This window comes from Spodoptera frugiperda, chromosome 11, assembly GCF_023101765.2.
Source record: "Spodoptera frugiperda isolate SF20-4 chromosome 11, AGI-APGP_CSIRO_Sfru_2.0, whole genome shotgun sequence".
Classification (NCBI taxonomy): domain Eukaryota; kingdom Metazoa; phylum Arthropoda; class Insecta; order Lepidoptera; family Noctuidae; genus Spodoptera; species Spodoptera frugiperda.
In genome coordinates this window covers 5,486,332-5,508,108 of record NC_064222.1, presented here as the reverse complement: position 1 = coordinate 5,508,108, position 21,777 = coordinate 5,486,332, and the positions used below count along the sequence as shown (strand labels likewise).

The following is a 21,777-nucleotide window of genomic DNA, read 5'->3' as shown; positions in this document are numbered from 1 at the left end:
TTACCATGTTGGATAAACTGATAAATAGTTTATCCGTGATCATGGCGCTTGCAACAGTGCCGAAATATCGGAAACTCATCGAAATAAATAAACATAGTGAAAAGCAGGAAAACAGGGAAAATCATTAGCGAAATAGAGTACACCGGGTTTGCTAGTTTATTATAAATACGGTTGGCGCGGTAGCTGGGCAACCGACTGCCATGCAACGTGTAGCGGATTCAATTACCGCACGGAGCAACTCTTTGTGTGATCCACAAATTGTTGTTTCGGGTTTGGGTGTCATATGTATGTGAACTTTTTTAGTATATAATCGTATCGTCGTAAAACATGTGTATCAAATATTCTTACTATTTATTCTATTCAATTTATCTTATTAGCTGATGTTTTACGACATTTCAATTCGTCTTAGACACAGCTTAGTAATAATTTAACGTATTCTTTTATAATGTGACGTTGTTCAGACCAAACCACATTGTTTTGATGACGAAACTCCTAATATTTTATTATATCTTAGGTACTAAGTGGTGGCTTTTCTATGTAATAAACAAACGTCATGTATATGCGGTTGGGGGCTTTAAAACCAAGTTTATAAGCTTCCTACAATTCTTTACGGAGTTTATTTAACCTTAAGACTTTATAGTGAACAGTCGTGTTTGACAGCGCTCTTGTCAATATTTTTTTTTAATTGAATTTTGTTTTTTATTACGTTTTTTTTTTATATTACGTGTCAACAAGTTTCAGTTACTTTTAAATCTATTTTTTCTCGATTAAGCGGCTTTTAGTTTTCTTTTTTAATTGATAATACTGTTTTTTTTTATTTTATAATTAATTTATTATATAATTATTTATAATGCGTCCTAAATTGAGACTTAAATGGGAGCAATTCTTCTGGACGAGTGATGCACAGAGGAGAAGCGGGAGTGATGTGTTTTCCTCTGGTATTAATTTATTTTGTATTTTTTTTCATTGATATTTTCGGAAGTATTTTGTAGTATATTAGCAGTAGTTGTTAGTATGTAGTAGTGCTGGTTGGTGGTAGCATAAGTTATTGGTACTTACTTTGTAATTTAGTGTAGCTTAATTTTATTTTGTGAGACGTACTAAATTAATTATTATGTTATCGGCTTACTCACGTAATTGTTTGACGAGGAACTCGACTAGTTTCAAGCCATTCTAGAGGCTCGAGTTGCATAGCTTGAAACTAGTCGAGTTCCTCGTCAAACAGTTACGTGAGTAAGCCGATAACATAATAATTAATTTAATGTAGTGTGGTGTAGAGATTTTTTAAATCGGTTTTTATTCGTTATTTAATTAGAAATACGTTGTACCACATTTAAAGTTATATTGAAGAACACAGTTGTATAATATTTAATAATTTTTTGGTTGGTTTTTATACTAGATTTTTTTACTGTATTTCTGATTGACGTTTCGACCAAATCGCACTGAATCTAATCGCAATCATTTCTGTCTTTGTATAACAGCACATCAAATGACCTCAATTGTTAATAGAATTTCAACTCTAGTCCTTTATAACAATATCTTAATTCCAATAACACGTTTACGGTGTACCTTGATGTGCCTATAACACAAATATTTGACGTTATTATTCTTTTTTGACAGATGAGCCAGTTTTCGGTCGGAATCTGGAGGAGGTATGTCCGACTACGAGTCCTAGAGTACCAGAGTTCGTGGTGGCGTGCGTGAAAGAGATAGAGAGGCCTGACAACATGTGTACCGATGGACTATACCGTGCCAGCGGCAATTTGAGCCAGGTGCAGAAGATACGATTAGAGGTAAGGGTTTTGATTCCTAAACATCAAATCAAATCACTTTAATGCATCCATAGTGTACAGTGTGGTCTACAATTTAACAGTAATATGTTCCAACTATGGGTCCAACATATTAAAGTTGATTTTATTTATAAAAGCATACAAACTTAGTCATAAACACTGCTATACAGATTTAGACGCAGATGAGAGAAGATTGTGAGAGAATTCAAATAATCTTCAATCAAATTCAACTCTCATATTGTTCAAATCTTGCACATTTCGTTATAACATTCAGAAGATTATTTATTTATCTACTTGACACACTTCCAACACTTACGTTCAAAAGTACCGTCCGATCTATTTGAATAAATAATTATAACTTTTGGCTTTTGACTTACTTAACCATCAAAGTTCACTTAAAATCAAGCTAAAGGCTAAAATCTCTTCTCAATCTCCAGGTGGACCAGAATAAGATGTCGGTGATACAGAACAACACGGACATCCACGTGCTCACCGGCTCTCTGAAGCTGTTCTTCCGAGAGCTGAAGGAGCCACTCATACCCTGCTCCATGTTCGACAGGGTCCTCGCTGCATGCTGTAAGTATACCTACCTTTAACACATTGAACGCCGTGCAGGGGCCTTAGTCTGCTATTACAATTGGGTACTATCCTCGGTCAAAAATAAATTATTACAACTTTTCAATACAATAAAAATAAAAAAATAATCACACTCTCATTCATAAATTTGATGAACTATTTAATTTTCGATTTTTTCTAGCTAAATTTCTAGAAATAAGTCTGCTATTTGACGTCAAAAACTTATGACGTCATAACGCACTATTTCATACAAAGTTCATAGAAAATATCGTTTTTGACGTTTCGAAAAAAGTATTGAATTTGACTAGTAGGAAAGTAGCCTATTGTGTCAGAATGGTCGATCACTGAGCAGTGCGAGAGGGACGGAGCTATGTAGGTTGTATAGCTCCATCCCTCTCGCACTGCTCAATGATCGACCATTGTGACACAATTGTAATAGCAGACTAAGGGCCCTGGTCAACGGTGACCGACGTTAGTGGAGGATTAGTTCAACAGTTTTCTATTGGCAGTCAAAGACTTAATGTAGATCATCTTACGAAAGGCGCCATCATCCGAGAGGGGTTCTAAACACAGGCTTTTAAGTACTGCGGTACTACCTAGAGGATTACCGGTACTCCGTTTCGAAAAGCTGGAGTAGTAATGGGGTGGTTTTAGTCTGTCAGAGTCTGGTATTCCCTCTTGCCTCGCCCAAGGCACGGAAGGAATTCATTGGTTGATTTAAAAGTCTTTTTTGAGGCGGGAAAATCATCCAATAGATGTTTTAAAGCCCTGTGTTATGCAAAATATCATAAAAATAATTAGATTAAATATTCACACATTAAAATCGATTCAAGTTAGGGCTTTTAAAGATTCAAGATTGGTTTTATGGTGTATGGCAGCGCATTATAGACTCTTTCTCTTACTTTATTTTTAAACTGTGAAGGAAAATTACCCTTTAAATGAACTCGAAAACACAAGCATCGTATACCATTACGCTATAAATACTTTAACTGCAGCGCCGTAACCCTGATGGGTTTTGAATATTTAATACCCCATTAACAGGGGTGTAAGGGAAAGGACTGAAAAAATCGTATATTGAAAAATACCAACCAAAAAAAAATAAAGCACCTAAGTAAAGCTACCAAGTATTTTTCTCACCCCCTATTACATGGGACTTATAACACAAATGGTGAAAAGTGGGTGTACATTGTATAGCGGCATTACGTGTCGTAATGAGCACCACTGCCTACCCCTTCGGGGATAAAAGGCGTGACGTTGCTTATTTTTAGAAAAAAATAAATTATTAGGTACTCTGAAGAAATGTTTAAAGAGAAATACATAATATAAAATTGAATTTATTCAAGGCGAAGATAACAAATCTTGTTATCAGACTATTTTGTTTCGATCATCGAATTATTATAATTGGATACGTAATGTTATGTTATCTTTGGCTTGATGTTATGTTAATTTGTAACGTAATATGACGAGTGTTATTCCCCTAATATGAACTCGGTTATAGATACATTGACATCAATTTTATTGGTTTTTAATTAAGTTAAAAGGTAGATAGGAGTTGGTCAGCCAGTTATCGTTGTTTCATCAATAGCCATAGTTTAATCAGTACCCTTAGTACGAGTTTGCTTAACGTTGAACGAAAACGAAACGAGAGCGCGTTCGCTTTGATTGGCCAGCGCGAATGAACCAACCAATCAGAGCGTCGAACGCGCTCTCCTTTCGATCTCATTAAACGTAAAACAAACTCGTACTAAGCCTTCAGAGCGCCAAACAGGTTAAATAAAAAAACATTTACTTATAACAATATATTAATAAATTATTTTCTTATTTCCAGCAATAAAACCAAAAGAAGCCAGAATCAAGGAGTTCCAAGAGATAGTGAAGGCGTTACCCCCCTGCAACAGGGACACACTCAAGTTCTTACTAGAACATCTGATAAAGTGAGTAACTAGCTAACTCTGTACTTCAATTAGCTATAAGTGTCTATTTTAATTTATAAAAATGCAAATAGATGATAGATTGCACTTGGAACGACACTGGTATTTCGTGTGTCCATGGGCGACGGTGACACTTTACCACCAGGTGATCCGTCTGCTCATTTACCGGTTTGTAACATAAAATAGAACAACATGTAAATTAAAAAATATAGTATCTACCTTAAAAGTATTGTTTTATACATTATTTTACCGTATGCTTTGTGTCTCTGATTTAGAATTTTCTATTGTATGTTACTACGTTTACAAAAATAGAAAGAAATCTTGCTATCATAATTTGCACAGCAACCAATTATCCAGTCATTAGTCTTAAAAATATTCAAATTAAGCTTAAAAATATTCAAGTTTTTCACTCGTTCTTTTCCATGATTTTTAACTTAAAAATATTCAAGTATCCCACTCGTTCTTTTCCATAATTTCTTTTTAAATCTGATCTAACTTTAATTATATTTTCTTTACAGAGTAACCGAATACAAGGAACAGAACAGAATGCACACAGCGAACCTAGCAATTGTCTTCGGGCCCACTCTGCTGTGGGCCCCACCAGAACAGGCCCACAACATCGCCGTCGACTGCATCCAACAAAACAACGTCGTCGACATCCTACTAACAGACTTCAAGGAAATATTCGTAGATAATGGAAGTAAAGGGAAAAAGAAAGCGTGAGCGAAACTCTACGGGTAGTGTTGCCAGCCCCTAAATTGGTTATCCTACCAAAATAAGTTGCCAGATGCGAAAAATCCAGTCTAAACAGTAGTATTTACTTGCGTTTCTAAAGCGAAATCTGTAAGTACTTTTGAATAAAGCGACGTTTTTTCGATCGTTTCTGGACTTATTCTGGGGAAGTTGTCATGTTAAGATGGTGGATGGTCTTAATAAGACAATGACCAATCATTCCAAAGGGTTTTTTTGGTGAAAACGCTAGCTAGTGTTATGTGGATCGATAGTGCTATACATAGTGAAAGGACCTATTTTGTGTATATAGAAGATTGTATGATAACTACAAAATATTGAAACCTTAGAGTTATTCGGTATGATCTCTGTTCCTTACAAAAACTTTATTTAATAATGAACAGTCTGACAACCAGTTTGAATAACGAAGGACGCCATATTTGAAAATAGGCATACGAATTATTTATTTTCATGGTAGTCAGATTTAAAGAAAATTGTGTTTCAATTAAATTAAAATAATCGAAAATTATATTTCTTCTGATTGAGAGTTGTGATTGTGAAGCAATATGGTACGGAAAGACTGTCCGAGGCTAGAGATAAAATAATATATTCAAATAATTATTTACTTTGTAGATAAAAAAAAATATAAAAATGAAAAAAAATCCTTCTATCTGTATATATTTGTGGCATCGCACATTGACGCTGGATCGACTTGTAACTGTAGTAGATCTGGTGGGAAAAAAATAAATTGCGAAATGGTTCCAAACTCCTTGCATTTTCAATATACGGACAATGACACTACTTATAGCCGATAATAGGGTGTCGTGAACAATTTATTTTAGAAAAATATCATAATCTTACTAATTTTGAATAAATTAACATCTAAAAACTGTATAAACTATATATTACTACTTAATTTACAGTCTTAGTATGAGTTTGCTTTAAAGTAAAGTAATCCAAACGAGAGCGTGTTCGGCGCTCTGATTGGCCGGCTCGAATAAACCAACCAATCAGTACCCTTAGTACGAGTTTGTCTACCTTTAACGAGATCGAAACGAGAGCGCGTTCGGCGCTCTGATTGGTTGGTTCATTCGCGCCAGCCAATCAGAGCGCCGAACGCGCTCTCGTTTCGTTTTCGTTCAACGTAAAGCAAACTCATACTAAGCCTTCTTTAAACTACTCAACAACTGGGCAAAAGACCGCTTTTCATACGAAAAAAAAACGTAAAATAAATTGTAAACGACACTGGAATGAAGCTTTAGTAGTGTATTGACCATAAATAGCATTTTCTTATTAAATTCTATTCTATTAACTATAGATCTTAAAATATCTAGAAAGATCGAGTGAGGGAGTGAGAACTATAAAGTAAATAGATCGTAGTAAATGATACGTGTGATGTAGGGATTATAGTTTTAAAATCTTTATCAACAGCATTATTTTGGGGCCAATTATGTATATATTATGAGTCCTAGAGTATTTGGAGCGAGCGGATACAGTAAGGGACTGAATACTTAAAGAAATAGTACATCTTTTCGCCCCAAATCTACTAATTATACTAAAAAAAGAATGTTTTCTCGTGTAAAACGTCGTTTTGGACGTAAATTGATAATTGTAGTTTCATTTAAAACTGTAATAGTATTCGAAAACTTAAAACTTAGTGCCAAATTATCGATTTATTTGAATTTCTGGTCTCCCATTGTCGCCGCTCGCGCCATCTCTCGTAAACATGTAGCGGCTTTAAGCCAATATTTATAATTTGTGCCTTAAGCTGTGTAAATAGTCATCATAGATGATTTTGGTTTGTAATGTGATAATCAGTTTGTTGTTGTATCTTAGCTTAATTTCGTTGTATTAACTATTTAAGTATAAAACAATGCTTGCAAACGTGACAGTCTAGTCCTATACAGATAAATTTGGACTTTAATTCAGTAAAAGCTTTGCTTCCATTTACTTGTTCGAAGCCTTTTCACGTAAGGTTCATTTTTGCATACATCGTTCGTAAAAATATCTGTACCTATTAGTCTAAACGTTTTGTCTGTACGTAATTTGTATTTTTTAATCGATTTCGTTTGTATTTGCACTGTAAATATTAGATGGAAATGTTCAGAATGGATTCTTGTATTTCTTTATAGTGATTATTTAAAATATTTCAGCTTTGATGATTGTATAAATTCGTTAGTTATACAGACAAAATCTAGAACAATACTCAAGGTAGAAACACCAATATAAAATATTGTAAATTGTCTAAATAAGCTAGTAACCAAAGTTTTTGTACTCGGCTGGTAGAGTAAAAGAAATAAATATATTGTTGTGTAGTTATTACTTTATGTATGTTACGCCAATAATGCTTGGACATAGATAATGAAGTTACATGAAATAAAATCAGATTATTTTAAAATTATACTTTATTTTATTTTTATACTTCGCTTCCCTCCTTATGCTTCGTCGGTCGATTGGCTGCAAAGGTAACTGCTAAACAAGGAGTCCTCATCTTAGATTTTCGTATAAATAAAATAAAGGTAAGCATCCACATGCCCGCATCGGACGTATCGTCCGCATTCCGTATGACGTCATTAGTACCTACGCATCGCATGTAGGAGGCTTGATGCGGTCCGTACGATGCGGATTAGTGGACGTAGTTATATGAGTTTGTATACAAGACAAACTAAAATCCGTTGCGTGCGATGCGCACGATCGGACCTGTGGAAACATACGTATTATTGTGACACTGGCAGTATAGTCGACCACATTGGAGACTCGATTGCCATGTAAGGACAAAAAAGAACTGTACCCTTAGTACGAGTTTTCTTTACGTTTAAAGTTATCGAAACGAGAGCGAGTACGGCACTCTGATGAGCCGGCTCGAAAAACCAACCAATATAATAATAGAATAAAACAAACCCCTCTGGTTTCGATTACTTTAAACGTAGAGCAAACTTATACAAAGGGTCCCGCTAGAGGTTTTTCCGTTTTTCTTAATAGCTCAGTGAGAACACGGAATCTGCAATTGTACATCTTTGGGACTTATAACATAACTGGTGAAAAACATCTTTTAGACCTACTATTACTTATGTGATTGCAATACCCATTACTCAAAAATAAACTGTAAACCTATAACCATAAAGTAGCAAATACGGTTAACCTCGAATACCGCAACTCAGGAAGTAACAAAGAATCTCAATGTCATTCTATATTTAGTTTGTTTCCAAAATACTCGTGCTCTACTTAGCACCTCGGTACAATATACGTTACATATTTCATGGAGGTAGATTTTCCTTCAGGACTGAAAAGGAGAACACTTTTGTCACAAGACACAAGCGCTACTCTTCCCATGGGTATAGAGATTTTATATTTGATAGAGACCTATAAGTACTGCAAAATTAAAAGTGTTTTTCCACCAGAGAGTACATATGTAGCTATGCTGCGAGGATGTAAGATATAGCTAAGCTGTGAAACTATGTGACCGTTTCCACCGATATATGTAGTTATGCTGCGAGGATGTAATAGTTAAGCTGTGAAAACTATGTGACCATTTCCATTGATAAGTTATGTAGCGGTGTGAGTAAGATGCGCTGTCGAAAAGTAGCTGCGAATCATCGATACGTCGATAGTAGGGAACCAATCCATAGCACATATCCATCACGCATTTTTTCATCTAAAAAATAAATCTTAGTTGAACCCGTTTCCACCAGTGCTAAGCTATGTGTACCAATGAATATGATTGGTAGAAGCCAAACGTATCCACAGCAACGTAGCATAGCACATCTCTCACGGAAAATCACTCTTAAACTATCGTTTTATTTCAAAAAGGCAACAGACACACAGCCCGAGACAGGGTAAACTTTTACATTAACAATAACTACGGAAAAGGTAATGTAATAATGGAATTCCTATATATACTTACATACATATATAGGAATTCCATTATTTCCATTAGTACTGTGGGTATAGCGTCTGCGTAATGAACGGTAAGTGGGATCCGCCTGTGTGTAATGTAATTATACAGGGCGTGCTACACATGTACGTAGCTAGTATATACCTACTACCACTATAGTAGTATCTACACACGTGTAGCCGTGACAGTGTGTATATGGTAATCCTGTGTTATCAAGCATGACCTATGAGAATTAAAAACAATGCCTAGATTTCCTATTTTTATTCCAACAACTTTTTTTGCGGTACTGGCCGGTGCGGTACAAGCTCCCAAGCCGCTGCAACTCCTGTGAGCCAGGATCTACAGTAGACAAACCATGCATCGGGATCCGAAGTCCGGCGCGTCCCAGCAACATGTATATGGCTTGGATATAACGAAATAAATCAGCAGATATTATTAGAAAAGGGAAAAAGCAATAGTTTTCACTTTCCTCGGTAAATTTAATGCAGGAGACATAATGGCTTAAGCCAAAAAGAAACTGCATGTAACTGGGAGAAGTCCAGTCGCCAACTAGTAGTATTATAAAAATATAAAAGTGTTTTCTTACCTCTTAGTTTTATATACTCAACCAATCGCCAATATGCCAATAGGTAATCTCGTCATTGTAACAAACCTGTGTTATGGAAAAAATCCATCAAAAGTCGCAGGTTCCATTTAGGTCACTCCCAACTGCCAATCTGTAAGGCATTGCAGGCCCATGTTCTGTAATGGACGTCCTGTGGCTGAATGATTTTGATGAATCCCTATCTATCCATCCATCCCTTCAACAATATAATGTATTACGAAGATTATTAATTTTCTCTACTGTTGTTTAAGAGTGGAAGAACCGTGCTTCGACCGACTCGACCATGATACTATGGCCTCACAGAAAACCGATCTGAAATAAAAAAAGTAATTTAAAAAACTAAAAAACCCGACTGCGTTTCTTTATAATATTAAAATGAAAAAACCCTAAAACAAGAAAGTAATCGTAAAATTTAAGCAGTCGGGACCCAGTCTAAATATAAAGACTTTGTGAGAACTTTCTAGAATGGGTCCCGACTGCTTAAATTTTACGATTACTTTCTTGTTTTAGGTTTTTTTCATTTTAATATTATAAAGAAACGCAGTCGTTATCAAGCATGACCTGTTTTTAGTTTTAATTTTTTCAAATATCTAGTGTCACTTTGACTAAATACGAATAAACGACCCCTATAAAGCTCCATCGAGTCGTTCAGGCAGAGAGTGAGCAATATTCGAATTTGTCGAACAAATCCGCCATTTTGTTTTTTTTAATTTTTATATATCCAGTGTCACTCTCACAGTAAATACGAAAACGACACCTCTCAGCAAAATTCGTCAGCCGTGGCTAGAGAGTGAGAAATATAATTTGCGCAAAAATCTACCAGTATTTTTTTTTATTTTGATAATCCAGTGACTCTCAAATCGAATCTAACGACACCTCTCAAGTCAAAATCCATCAAGCCGTTCTGCAGAGCGTCCAAACAATTATACAACATACATTCATCATACATACATACATACATACATACATACATTACCTCGAAAAACATAACCCTCCTTCTGGCGCAAAAACGCTTGCGTTGTGTGAGTGACTGGAGCCCCATTTTCCCAACCGATTTCCCAACAACCCTTAAATTCCTAGCCCCCCAAAAGACCAGCAACGCTTCTGGTGTTTCGGGTGTCCATGGGCAGCGGCGATTGCTTACCATCAAGTGATCCATCTGCTCGTTCACCGGCTTATATCATAAAAAAAACTTAACCTTGATTCTAACTGTATCTACTTAAGTTTACATTTACTTTACGTTAAAACGAGTATGATTAACGTAATGTTCACGTGATTTACAATTGATGTAACCAAGCAATTTTCAATTTCCTCACGAAATTATAACGAATTTTGATTCAGAAAAATTGTTTCACATTAATCAAACAATTTTGATGTCAGAAAGCTTTTCTGAATTACAGCAATTTTCATATGAAATGTAAACAAATCATTAAGTAGTCGTTAGGTAAACAAAAAACAAGGTATTTTTGGAAAGGAAGTCATGTACATAGTTACATAGTCACATAGGTGGGTGGTATACTCATTAGTTGCAAGGTTATCAAGCCTGACCTCTCTCCAGTCTAATTCTTTATCAAATCATTAGAGAGAGGGAACTCACGTATATTAATAGAGAAAAGCTCTACTAGTTTCGAGTCACAGAGAAACTTATCATCATGAGTCGAACGTCGCGCAGTCTACTGAGATTTAATGATTTTTTAGTTAATTTAGTATGTCTCATTATAGTTAATATAAAAAACATAGTATGTGTTGTAGTACATTATATATTTGCAGATATGTAGCTCTGCACTCTAATATCTTTTAGTAAGTTAGTTTAGTGTAAGAGACTGGCGGATACGTACAAAATTTTCGATTTTCAGAAAAATTCTCAATCACAATACGACACCAGCAATTTATACTACGCTAACTCGAAATTTGGAAAAAACTTTTTTTATGCCAAGTTGCTTAAAATGTGTGTTTACATACGTCATAAAAAAATTGAGAAGAAATATGCAAAAATAAGAAAGTTACAAATCTTATAAAACGCTAAGTAAAGGTTATTTTTGAAATCACTCGATTTATATTACGCCAACTATTATTAGCGGAGTATGCGCGCGGATCACTTTGGTCAAAGTTCGTGCAACACTGCACTAACTCATAGTTAGCGTAGTTTAGTGCGTTCGTGTGTATCGTGTTCGTTTGTAAAATGAACGACTTAGCGACTTTTACGTAGTAAATACTTATGTGTTAACGTATTAATTAGTTTATTAATGGTATGTTGACTATTCTTTTTGTAAGTAAGTACATTTCTTTATAAAAATATTGAAATATGCATCAGATGATTGATCATGCACTACGACCTCCCGTACTACACTACGCTAACATAAGTTAGACGTGTATAAGATGTAACATTTTTTTGATGAATTACGTTTATATACGGCTAACTTGCGCTAAATCAAAAAATAGAAATAATTAAGGAAATATAAATATGAGACATTACAATGAATAAATTAAATATTAAGCATACCAAATTTCAAAAAAGTATCTTAATTAATGTAAAAGTTATCACGTTTTTCCCTTTAAACGCCTCTACTGTAAAGTACGCTTTTTGAGTTAGCGTAGTATAAATTGCTGGTGTCGAATAGATGTACGAATTATGTTTCATACAGGACTTATTATTCTGTGATACAGGACACGGGTTCATTCATATCAGCACTTTTACATCGCTTTACTTAAATCACTGAACAGGTTACATCTAAACGGGTCCACTCAAACTGCTGTGGTTCTTTCCTCAAAAGATCACTACAGAACCAACTTGCACGGTTCCCCGACATCTTTATTTGATTTTATCTGGACTTTAAAAGAGACTATGACCTTTGAGTTTGTTTCGGCATTTCTTCTCAGAGTAGTCCGATAGGAAATGCCTTATATGTATACATATTACATATGAGTGCTGAACGTACACTGTAAGTACTCACCAAATTAACATGTTTAAAAAAGCTATATGTCCCGCTGATCCGCATCGTACGGACCGCATCATCAGCAATGCCTACATGCGATGCGTACGATGCGGGCCTGTGGACGCTTACCTTTAATCTTACCTTATGTAGGTAACAGTCATCTCACCTTATCCAATTCTAGGGGTAGATTAAAAGAACAATAACTATAGTACCAGTATGTAATTACATAATGAAAAATGTTACAGAACACAACGGAATACGTTTATTCGCTAACGATTCTTCTTTTTTTTTCAATAATTTTAACGCAGTCTTTTATCACTGTTTACCATTATCGGACAGAATAATTTACGTTTTTAATTTTCTCTCCCACAAAAAACTTGCGTCACGGAATGTTCTACTACAATATTTAATATATAAAACTAATAATAATAATATCGAAATCATTCATTTACATTTAAAAATTATATTTCTATTTCAATTTACAAACTAAAACCGTTTTCATAACATTATTAGTTATCCTACCTAACTTATCTAGTTATAACAAATTAACGTATAATATATAAATGTTGAAATTATATATAATTTCTAATTAATATATGTATAAGTGTAACTTAAGCACATGGCTTATATGTACACATTTCTTTGAAGAAATTCACTAAAACACGTGTCAAATAATTAATCCGATTTGACAAAGCACGTGCATGCAAAACTTAAATATTAAATTATATAATTATTTTTAACAACTATTGTTAACAACATTGATATTGCAAATTATAATTATTTAACATTACATTCATAATTATGTGACGTTAACATTTAAACTAGGACAGACATTTAATAATTATATAACATAGACATCGAAGGAATATAATATATAAACATAAAATGAATAACTAAATCATGAAAGGTATTACATACAGGTCTACAAAATAACAGTTTCTACTATTCACACTTATTATTCATTATTTTATTATTAGTAATATATAATTGTATACAATATGTTAACTAACAGAGGGCGTTCCTTTAAACTCGTTAATCTATATCATTAATAGATTAAAATTAAAATATCAGCATAGATAAATAAGCAATAAATTGCAACGTTGCCTTCCTTCAACTACGCGTGCACAGAGTGTTTCTATTAAGTATCGATTTAAAATTTTTGGTGAATATTTTAATATTATTTAAAAAAATAAAACTGTTTTATTTTTGAATGGTAATATTTTTTTTAGCGTGTATGGATGCTATACTATTGCGGGTTAACAGGAACGTCTTCTGTTTGTTAACATGTTGTATATACTTATGTATATAACTAATAATATAACAATTATATATTATAGCGTTCTTCTCCTATCACAGTCGGATATATAAGGTATGTATACTGCATATTTACAACAGCGCAAACATAATCTTAAAATGATACAATATTAAAAGTAAACTATCGGTCTAGTATAAAAAGCTATTTATTTAATACAAAGCTCATTTTTTCATGGTTTTTATTATATATATGTTTATCGATGGCTAGGTTTGTTATGAAACATAAAATACAGTGTATGAAATCTAATATTGTTTTATAAAATAATAAATAACTAAGGTATTTTAACGAGTCTGGTAAGACTCATAACATAAATAACTTTTATTCAAATTGTTACAGAATTAATCACTACATATAAAAATCAATTGCTGTTCGTTAGTCTCGCTAAAATTCGAAATCGGTAGGACCAATTTGGAAAATCTTGGCCTTAATTTGTTTGGAAAAGTTCAGGAAAGGTTTAAAAGGTGAGAAAAAATATTTAAGGTAGCACGAATTAGCCGAAAAAATAAACACACCACTAACTCAAAAATACAAACACAACGTTATATCTCAATAAGCTTTAACAAATACCTCGTACAATATTGAAGAATTTTACATAATACCCTCCTTTGGAAAAGCCTTGAGTCAAATCCGGATCTATCGTTCCCAACAATACCGGTTTTTACCGGTAAATATCGGATAAAATGGCGCACAATGGGAGGGATACAAAAAAGGGGTTGTGTAAGGCAAGTCCCCTTAGAATGAAGCAAGTGTAAGCATTCTCTTGAGGCTTTAAGCTACTTATAAAATACCGCAATCTTCGTGTAGGTAACATTACATACATTTTTTAATATTTTGTATATTTTTTTTTTTTTTATGGAACAAGCCGGCAATCGAGCAGACGTATTACCTGATGGTAAGCAATCGCCGCCGCCCATGGACACTTGAAACACCAGAGGCGTTACAAGTGCGTTGCCGGCTTTTTGGGAGTTAGGAATTTAAGGGTTGTTGTTCGGGAATCGGGGATGGGGAAGATTGGGAAGGGGGGAATTGGGCCTCCGGTAACCTCACTCACACAACGAAACACAACGCAAGCGTTGTTTCACGTCGGTTTTCTGTGAGGCCGTGGTATCACTCCGGTCGAGCCGGCCCATTGGTGCCGAAGCATGGCTCTACCACACTTAAAAAAATTGTATGTGAAACTTCCCTTTGATACCACATATCGTCTTGTTAAAGAAACACTGCTGTTTGATTTGTTATAAAATTTTGTAGGTATTGCCTTTGAGTTTATTTTACGCAAAATTCTTTACGCATAATAAAACTAAAAGTGTTTAAAAATAATATTTGGAAAATTACGCCTACAAGCGTTGTATAAACATTTTTATACACGAAAATGTGCACTTTCTGAAAGCTAGTTCAATAATTTTAACTCAAAAACCTATCAACATTCCTTGTAATAAAATACCACTTACATAAAATTCCACAATCAGGTAAGAACCAGATTTGTATCAACAAATATTGGAATCAAAATAACTAAAGTTTGGAAGCAGTTATTTCACGAAACTTGTTCTTAAGTTAGGATCTTGATATAAGTTACTAACTTCAGCAAAAGTGGAGTTTCTTGCCGTTCAAGTTACAATACATACACAATTACTTTGGGATAAATAAGTTAAGGGACTCGTCTATTGATACCTACATATTGCTTGAAAAGGAATGAATAATTTATTCAAAGAAAATATGTAATTGAATAACACAATTGATCTAGGTATTAATATTTTAAATGATTATTACAAATATGAATATTTGATGAATTTTAATTGTTAAAGGAAGTTTATATTTGTGTATTTATTTACAAAGTCTGCAAATGGCATCCAAAAATATCCTAAACGGTTTTGACAAAAACAACATTCATCTTTGAAGGTGATTGGCTATAAATAAGTATAAATGAGTTTATTTCTATAAATAAATACATCTGCACCTGCTTTTATTTCGAGAAGTGATTTATAAATCATATAAATGCATTGACTGCCTCGTTGGCTGAGTGGTTGCAAGTGCGACTGCTGGGCAAGGGGTCTCGGGTTCGATTCCCGGGTCGGGCGAAGTATTGCTGGGTTTTTTTCAGTTTTCCGAAAATTTCTCAGTAGTAGCACGGAGTCTGGAAATGTGCCCGGTATATGGCAATAGGCTCACCACTTATTACATGGGACTTACAACACAAATTGTGAAAAGTGGGTGTATATTGTTGGCATTACGTGCCGTCATGTGCACCTGTGCCTACCCCTTCGAGGATAAAACGTGACGATATAAAAAAAATCTTTGAATTAAATATAAGAAACCTAAGGCCATCGATAAACTTATATATTTAATAAATCTCCTACTTCACAACAACACGTTGTACAAAATTTCGGATGTACAAATATATAAAAAAGTGCATAAAATGTTCCAAAAATGTGTCTCAACAATCCATTGTTTCGCCACTAATTCTCTACATAATATAATATTATAATATCACTAACAACCATTGCAAAACAAACATACAATTCTAAATAATATTTTTATGTATGGAATTTTTCATCTACTAAGCTCTCTATTCGATTGAAGCATTACTTTATTTTAAAGAAATATTTTAAATGAAACATTAATAAAAAAATGTTTATTCAAATTGTGAAATAAATATTCGAACTTGAATAAAATAAATGTAATAAAATATAATTATGTGAATAATAAAAATTGGTACAATAAATGTGTTTCCTAGTCGGTAATGGGTTGGACCAATTAACACTTGGCTTATCAACTACATCGGAGCAAAGTGGTGTTCAGACCATGTCACGCAGTGACGTCTGACAATCAAATAGACCTCGAACAATTAAACTTCCATTAGCGGATCGTTTAACTCATTTTACATCGTTCTTTCTATTGATCCAGTGGTAAATAACAAAAATATGTAAGAAAAAGGATAACCTAAGTTATAAAAATGTCCGGAGCTGCGGACTGCCTAGTGGGTTACTCAAAAAAAGTTATATAAGTGTAGAATATCACTTATCACGATATTTGGTGGATATTTTAACGAAGATCTTGTGGTGATCATACTGTAATCATATGTATCATATAAATGTTTTTTGAGAAAAATGAAAGAACTGCTTCGATTTTTTTCTCGAATAACCACATATCTAGATATGTAGACACAACAACATGGTAGAGTTATGATTCTCTCCAGTACAGGAAAAATTACTGCCATAATGCATCGTGATAAGTGATACTGCATACCTCAGTAACACTCAGTATCTTTATAACATTAGAATGAAAGAACAACGATATAAAAACATCAATGAAATATTTCTTTAAAATTGGTACACATTACTTATTTTATAACATTTTGACCGTGAGACAACATTGGTTTCCACAAATGTAATTCATGTTAGCAGCAATAAAAAGATTCGAATAAATCTTGAATACTTTTATTATATCGATTCTGTATCGTAAAATTAATGTGTTTTTGATCGTCGTATCATGGCAATGTTCGATTTTAGATATCAATAAGACGCCTGTAGACATAACAAGGTGAATAGCTTTGCATTTACTCTTATATATAAGTAAAATGAATCATCCATTATATTTTCATCAGATAAATTTTTCGTCACCTACGCATTGTTTTTGTGCATTCTATACTCCTTATTTTAGTAACACAAGTCATTGATTTTATAAATATCTTCCTTTAGTTTTCTTTCTCATATAAAACTTCCTGAAGTTGTTGTTAAAAAGTTCACAGTTTAACATTCATAAATTAACAACTCTGATGTCACAAAGCCCGTTATTTTTATCGCATTAAGCCATTAATTTTGTCGCTCGTGGAGTTTGTAGTGCCATAAAATCCATTGTTAGCTATCGAAGGGAGCTTTCACGGGCGTATTGTGTACGAAAAAAATCATTTTCATATAATTTATGCGTCTGAAAAAAAGTCAAGGTGATCGACGGTGAGCGCCCTTGATCAGACCGACACGCGATGTTATACCTTGTCAACTATTCGTTACCATATACTCTCTTTTATTTTGATTTTATTTCGGCTATCTGTATTCAAGTTGATAGGTATACTTTTTATTAGATAACTTTTGTAATAAAAATATGATTTCATATCGAGACCTATTTTATTGGTGATTGCGTTCTTAATAAAACCTTTACACACAAAGTTTAGGCGTAATTTCAGCAAAGTATTTAACGTCCAATTCATTTGATTAGGGTAAATTAATGTGACAATTTAAATTGACAACATAATGAATGAACGAGGTTCGTTAATATGAGACGTTGAAATGTTTACCGATATTCAAAATCAATATGAGTCCGCGTCTACAGTAACGAGAATGTAATAAAATCCAGTACAAATGTATTACATCATGAAACCAATGTCGGTCCGCCGGCCAACAGCGCTCCAACACGCAATAACAACCATTATACGTATACTGCTCCTCCAAGCGGGGTCAACGAAAACTCAGTCACAACTAATTAGGAACATTTTAATACAAACAAACTTCTCTTAAAAACTAATAACATATTATCTCTCCTTACAAAGCACAATCAGTCTGTGGCACCATTTTTTTTACTAAAAATACACTTAGACGATCTACGGGTGCTATATCTCATCGGAGTCCGACCTTATAGAATCATAGTTGGACGTTTTGCTCCTCAGCATCCTGAGGAACGAGCCTACCGCGAAGATCGTCCTCCTGTGCCTGTGAAAGATACCCTGGTACAATGCTTCCCTCAGCGCCTTCCTGTCGTCCGACATAGAGGGCTGAGTGCTTAAAGTTATGTCGGAATGAGCCTGCACCACGACCGCCTTCTGATGTCTCAGGCCACCGTGCTTCTTCTCCAAAGACTTCTGGTTCGGCAGACTCATTGTCGATTCTATTGATGAGTTTTTAGTTTTTCTCAAATTCAGCATCTTCTTACCAGAAGATTGCGTCTCAGAGGAAGACCTAGTTGGAGCTAATTTGGACCTGTGCAGTGGATTGTTCGAGCCTTCCGGGTGAACCATTATTTCGACGGATTTCTGACTAACGGCACTCGACCGTGTTAACGTTCTTTGTGGATGGGATGAAGTAGGTTCCGGTTTAGGCATCCGCTCTTCACTTGGGATGGATTGTTCAGTTTCTAAAGCAATCATTTCGGTTGATTACTTTTTTGTGTGGTTGTTGAAAGTACAAAAGCTAATCACATCATCGGAGGGCGAGCCTCATCAATGCTGTCAATAGCAGGCACGGCTAAATGAATGTCAACGTCTTTATTGTTCGGAAGGTCGCTCCTAGCGTAACCGTCGCAACAATTGCTGAATGTTATCGTCGGTACTTTAGCATCACTGTCTATTTTCACAGAATCTAAGTTTTGTGCCAAGCAGTCCACGTTGTTGTCGTGCTGAGTATCGCGGTCATCGGAGTTTGCGCTCATACTCGGTGCGAGCCATTCCTCTTCGTTTTCCGCGTCTGTCTTTTCTATGTCGGGTGATGGGCCGTGCTCCTCTCGACCCGGAGACAAACGTTCCCCGTTTATATTCAAGCTAATCAAGTCGGCCAAATTAACGTTGAAATTCTTGTTCCTTTTGCCTGCTTGGTAATGTTCCTCTACAGATTTAACTTCTTCTGCAACTATACGGTCTGTGATAGTTTCTACTTCTTCTTGTAATTCTTCGTCGTCCTCGTAATATTCTGACAAATCCTGGAGGTTTTCGAACCAGTTCTTTTCTAATATACTGGTTGGGGGTTTCTTTTCCTCAGCGACCGACTGACGGTATTGTTCAATGAGCGGTTCTAAGGATTCTTCGTGTTGACGAAACAAGTAGTGGTAGGCCTGACTTACGGTGTAGAGAGAGTAGGCTGACTTTGGCCTCGGCAACACAGACGCTGAGCGCTTCTGCGGAGCGGCACATCCATGCCACACGTGGCTGCGCACTCGCTGGCACAGTATTGCATTAGAATTAAGAATCCTTTCAAAGTCTGTCACTTGTTCGGCTTCGCTGATCTGCAATAACAATTTGTTCTCTGTCCCTTTCCCGCAGCCCGCAGTGTCACACAGCCTCTTGTTGTCGCCGACCTGTTTAGGAGGATTACAATGCTTAGTCTTGTTAACATCGATCCGTCGATTGTATACGTTCTGAGGAGGTTTGGAGATTGAATGCCTGGGTTTAGGGTCGTCCGCGTACTTCATAGGTATCGATAACGTTTGAACGGAGACTGCAAAGGGAACTTTCTCAACTATTTTTCGATTTTGTTGTTTGACAACAACATTATTTTGTCTACGTTTGGTATCGGTTGTGGACGCTGGTCGGGGGAAAAACTGTCTATTGGTAAATTGTGACCGATTATGATCGGCGCTACGAACGTTGCGAGCATATTTGGATCGCGGTCTCTCTGCTAGGCAGACACTTTTGGCCCGCAAGGGAATATCGCGAGCCTCCTTAGGGACACCTGCCAGTTTTACGAGCGCGATGTCGTTCGTGATTCGATTGAGTACGTATTAGTGGGGGAGCGAGACGAGCGGCGGCCGCGTGCTCACACGAGTGACTGCTTGCAAACCATGCACCGCTTTCTTCGAAAACTCGAGCAAAAAGTAATTTATCGCGGTGGCGTGCCCGACCAATCGATCCAATTGTTCCGAATCATCGTTTAAATAAAGATGCGCATAAAATTTGGTGAATGTACGATGCACGATTACCTCTGAACGACGTTTTTATAATACTTTCGTGATTCTTTTTGGAACAGGCTTACGTGATTTGTATTTATTACGACTGTTCATGTCCTGAGCGAGTTGACGTGACTTTCCGATTGCGAATCCGACTGGTAGCTTTGCGTGATCACGTATTTGCACGCGTACTACTTTGTAGATCGCGTGCAGAATGCGTGCATGTATGCAGAATTTATGCATAGAGAAATGTCGATACAAATCATTGAACGAATGCGATTTAACTGTTGAATTGAATTTAAAGTAGGCGCATTATATTAGTAAACATTGTTTTGAATGAAAACTTGTTACTTTCTTGATTGTTGAATGTAGGTTAATGGTTAATTTTATAGATAGTATAGAAGGTCACTGCATACATTTCAACCATACAATTTTATAAGAACAAACACTGAATGACCTACCATTATATATATCTCATACGTCTTTATATTTCTTTAGGGCTGTAAACACCCTTGAAACCATCGTGACCCGTCATTAAGAACACCTAACACCCACGCCTATATCAAACAACTTAAGGGCCGCCATTTTTGTTTCATTTAAGTACCTTCGGTGCCAGTGGTACTAGATGGACAGAATGTTAATCGCCCACTCATACTTTGTAAGTGATAAGTACATTTCTATGGTTTCTTCCGTGTTGCTAAGTATTGAAGCTTGATTATGGTGACACTCAGAAATATAATGATTAAAAGTAAAACTGCCTTTTGATAGAGGATGTTTGTAATGTCGCAGTGGGCTCTCAAGGGCTGTCTTTGATGATGATTAATAATCAGGAACCAAACCATCCAATCAATGCTTATTAATTCATTCTAATTATAATGTCGTGGTGGCCCGGAGGTTTAAGACGTCCGCTACTCATGTACAAGGGCGCGTTCGAAACCTACCAACGGCAAGTACCAATGTGACTTTTTCAGATTTATATGTACTTTCTAAGGTTATTTAGACACCACTGACAAACGTTGAACGAAAACATCGTGAGGAAACCTGGGCTTATAATTTCTAAATATGAGATTGAAATCGCCAACACGCATTGAGCAAGCGTGGTGGTTAATGCCCAAAACTTATCCGTACCAGAAGAGGCCTTTGGTTAACAGTGTCCACTCATAGACGGTTTAAAAGTAAGTCATAGGAAACAAGCACAAATCAATACATTTCTTCTCACCCCAACTCAATTTCCACTCAAAAATCTCAATACCTCAACACTAACAATGAATATTTCACTTTTCTTTTTACAAAAAGGCGTGTAGTGTTCGGCTCCCTTGTAATGACTTGTCGACACTTTGCTTATTGCTATTT

At 35.3% G+C, this 21,777-nt stretch overlaps 3 protein-coding genes across 4 annotated transcripts in view; 1 reads left to right on the top strand and 2 right to left on the bottom strand.

Moving 5' to 3' along the window:
- Positions 1 to 7,427, top strand: part of LOC118274548 (uncharacterized) — a 73,685-nt gene extending 66,258 nt beyond the window's left edge. For both annotated transcript variants that reach the window (XM_050696676.1, XM_050696675.1), the window contains 4 exons: positions 1,621 to 1,793; positions 2,228 to 2,366; positions 4,195 to 4,300; positions 4,816 to 7,427. In XM_050696676.1, the coding sequence (XP_050552633.1) occupies positions 1,621 to 1,793; positions 2,228 to 2,366; positions 4,195 to 4,300; positions 4,816 to 5,020 (623 nt within the window). In that variant the 3' untranslated portion in view covers positions 5,021 to 7,427. The remainder of the gene's footprint in view (positions 1 to 1,620; positions 1,794 to 2,227; positions 2,367 to 4,194; positions 4,301 to 4,815) is intronic.
- A 5,238-nt stretch (positions 7,428 to 12,665) lies between these two features.
- On the bottom strand, positions 12,666 to 18,913 carry LOC118274738 (uncharacterized). The gene has a single exon (XM_050696690.1). The coding sequence runs from the start codon at positions 18,911 to 18,913 to the stop codon at positions 18,380 to 18,382; it is 534 nt and encodes a 177-aa protein (XP_050552647.1). The 3' UTR covers positions 12,666 to 18,379.
- A 47-nt stretch (positions 18,914 to 18,960) lies between these two features.
- Positions 18,961 to 19,950, bottom strand: LOC126911241 (uncharacterized). Its single transcript, XM_050697112.1, has one exon. It carries the CDS (start codon positions 19,948 to 19,950, stop codon positions 18,961 to 18,963), a length of 990 nt encoding a protein of 329 aa, XP_050553069.1.
- Between the last annotated feature and the right edge of the window lie 1,827 nt (positions 19,951 to 21,777).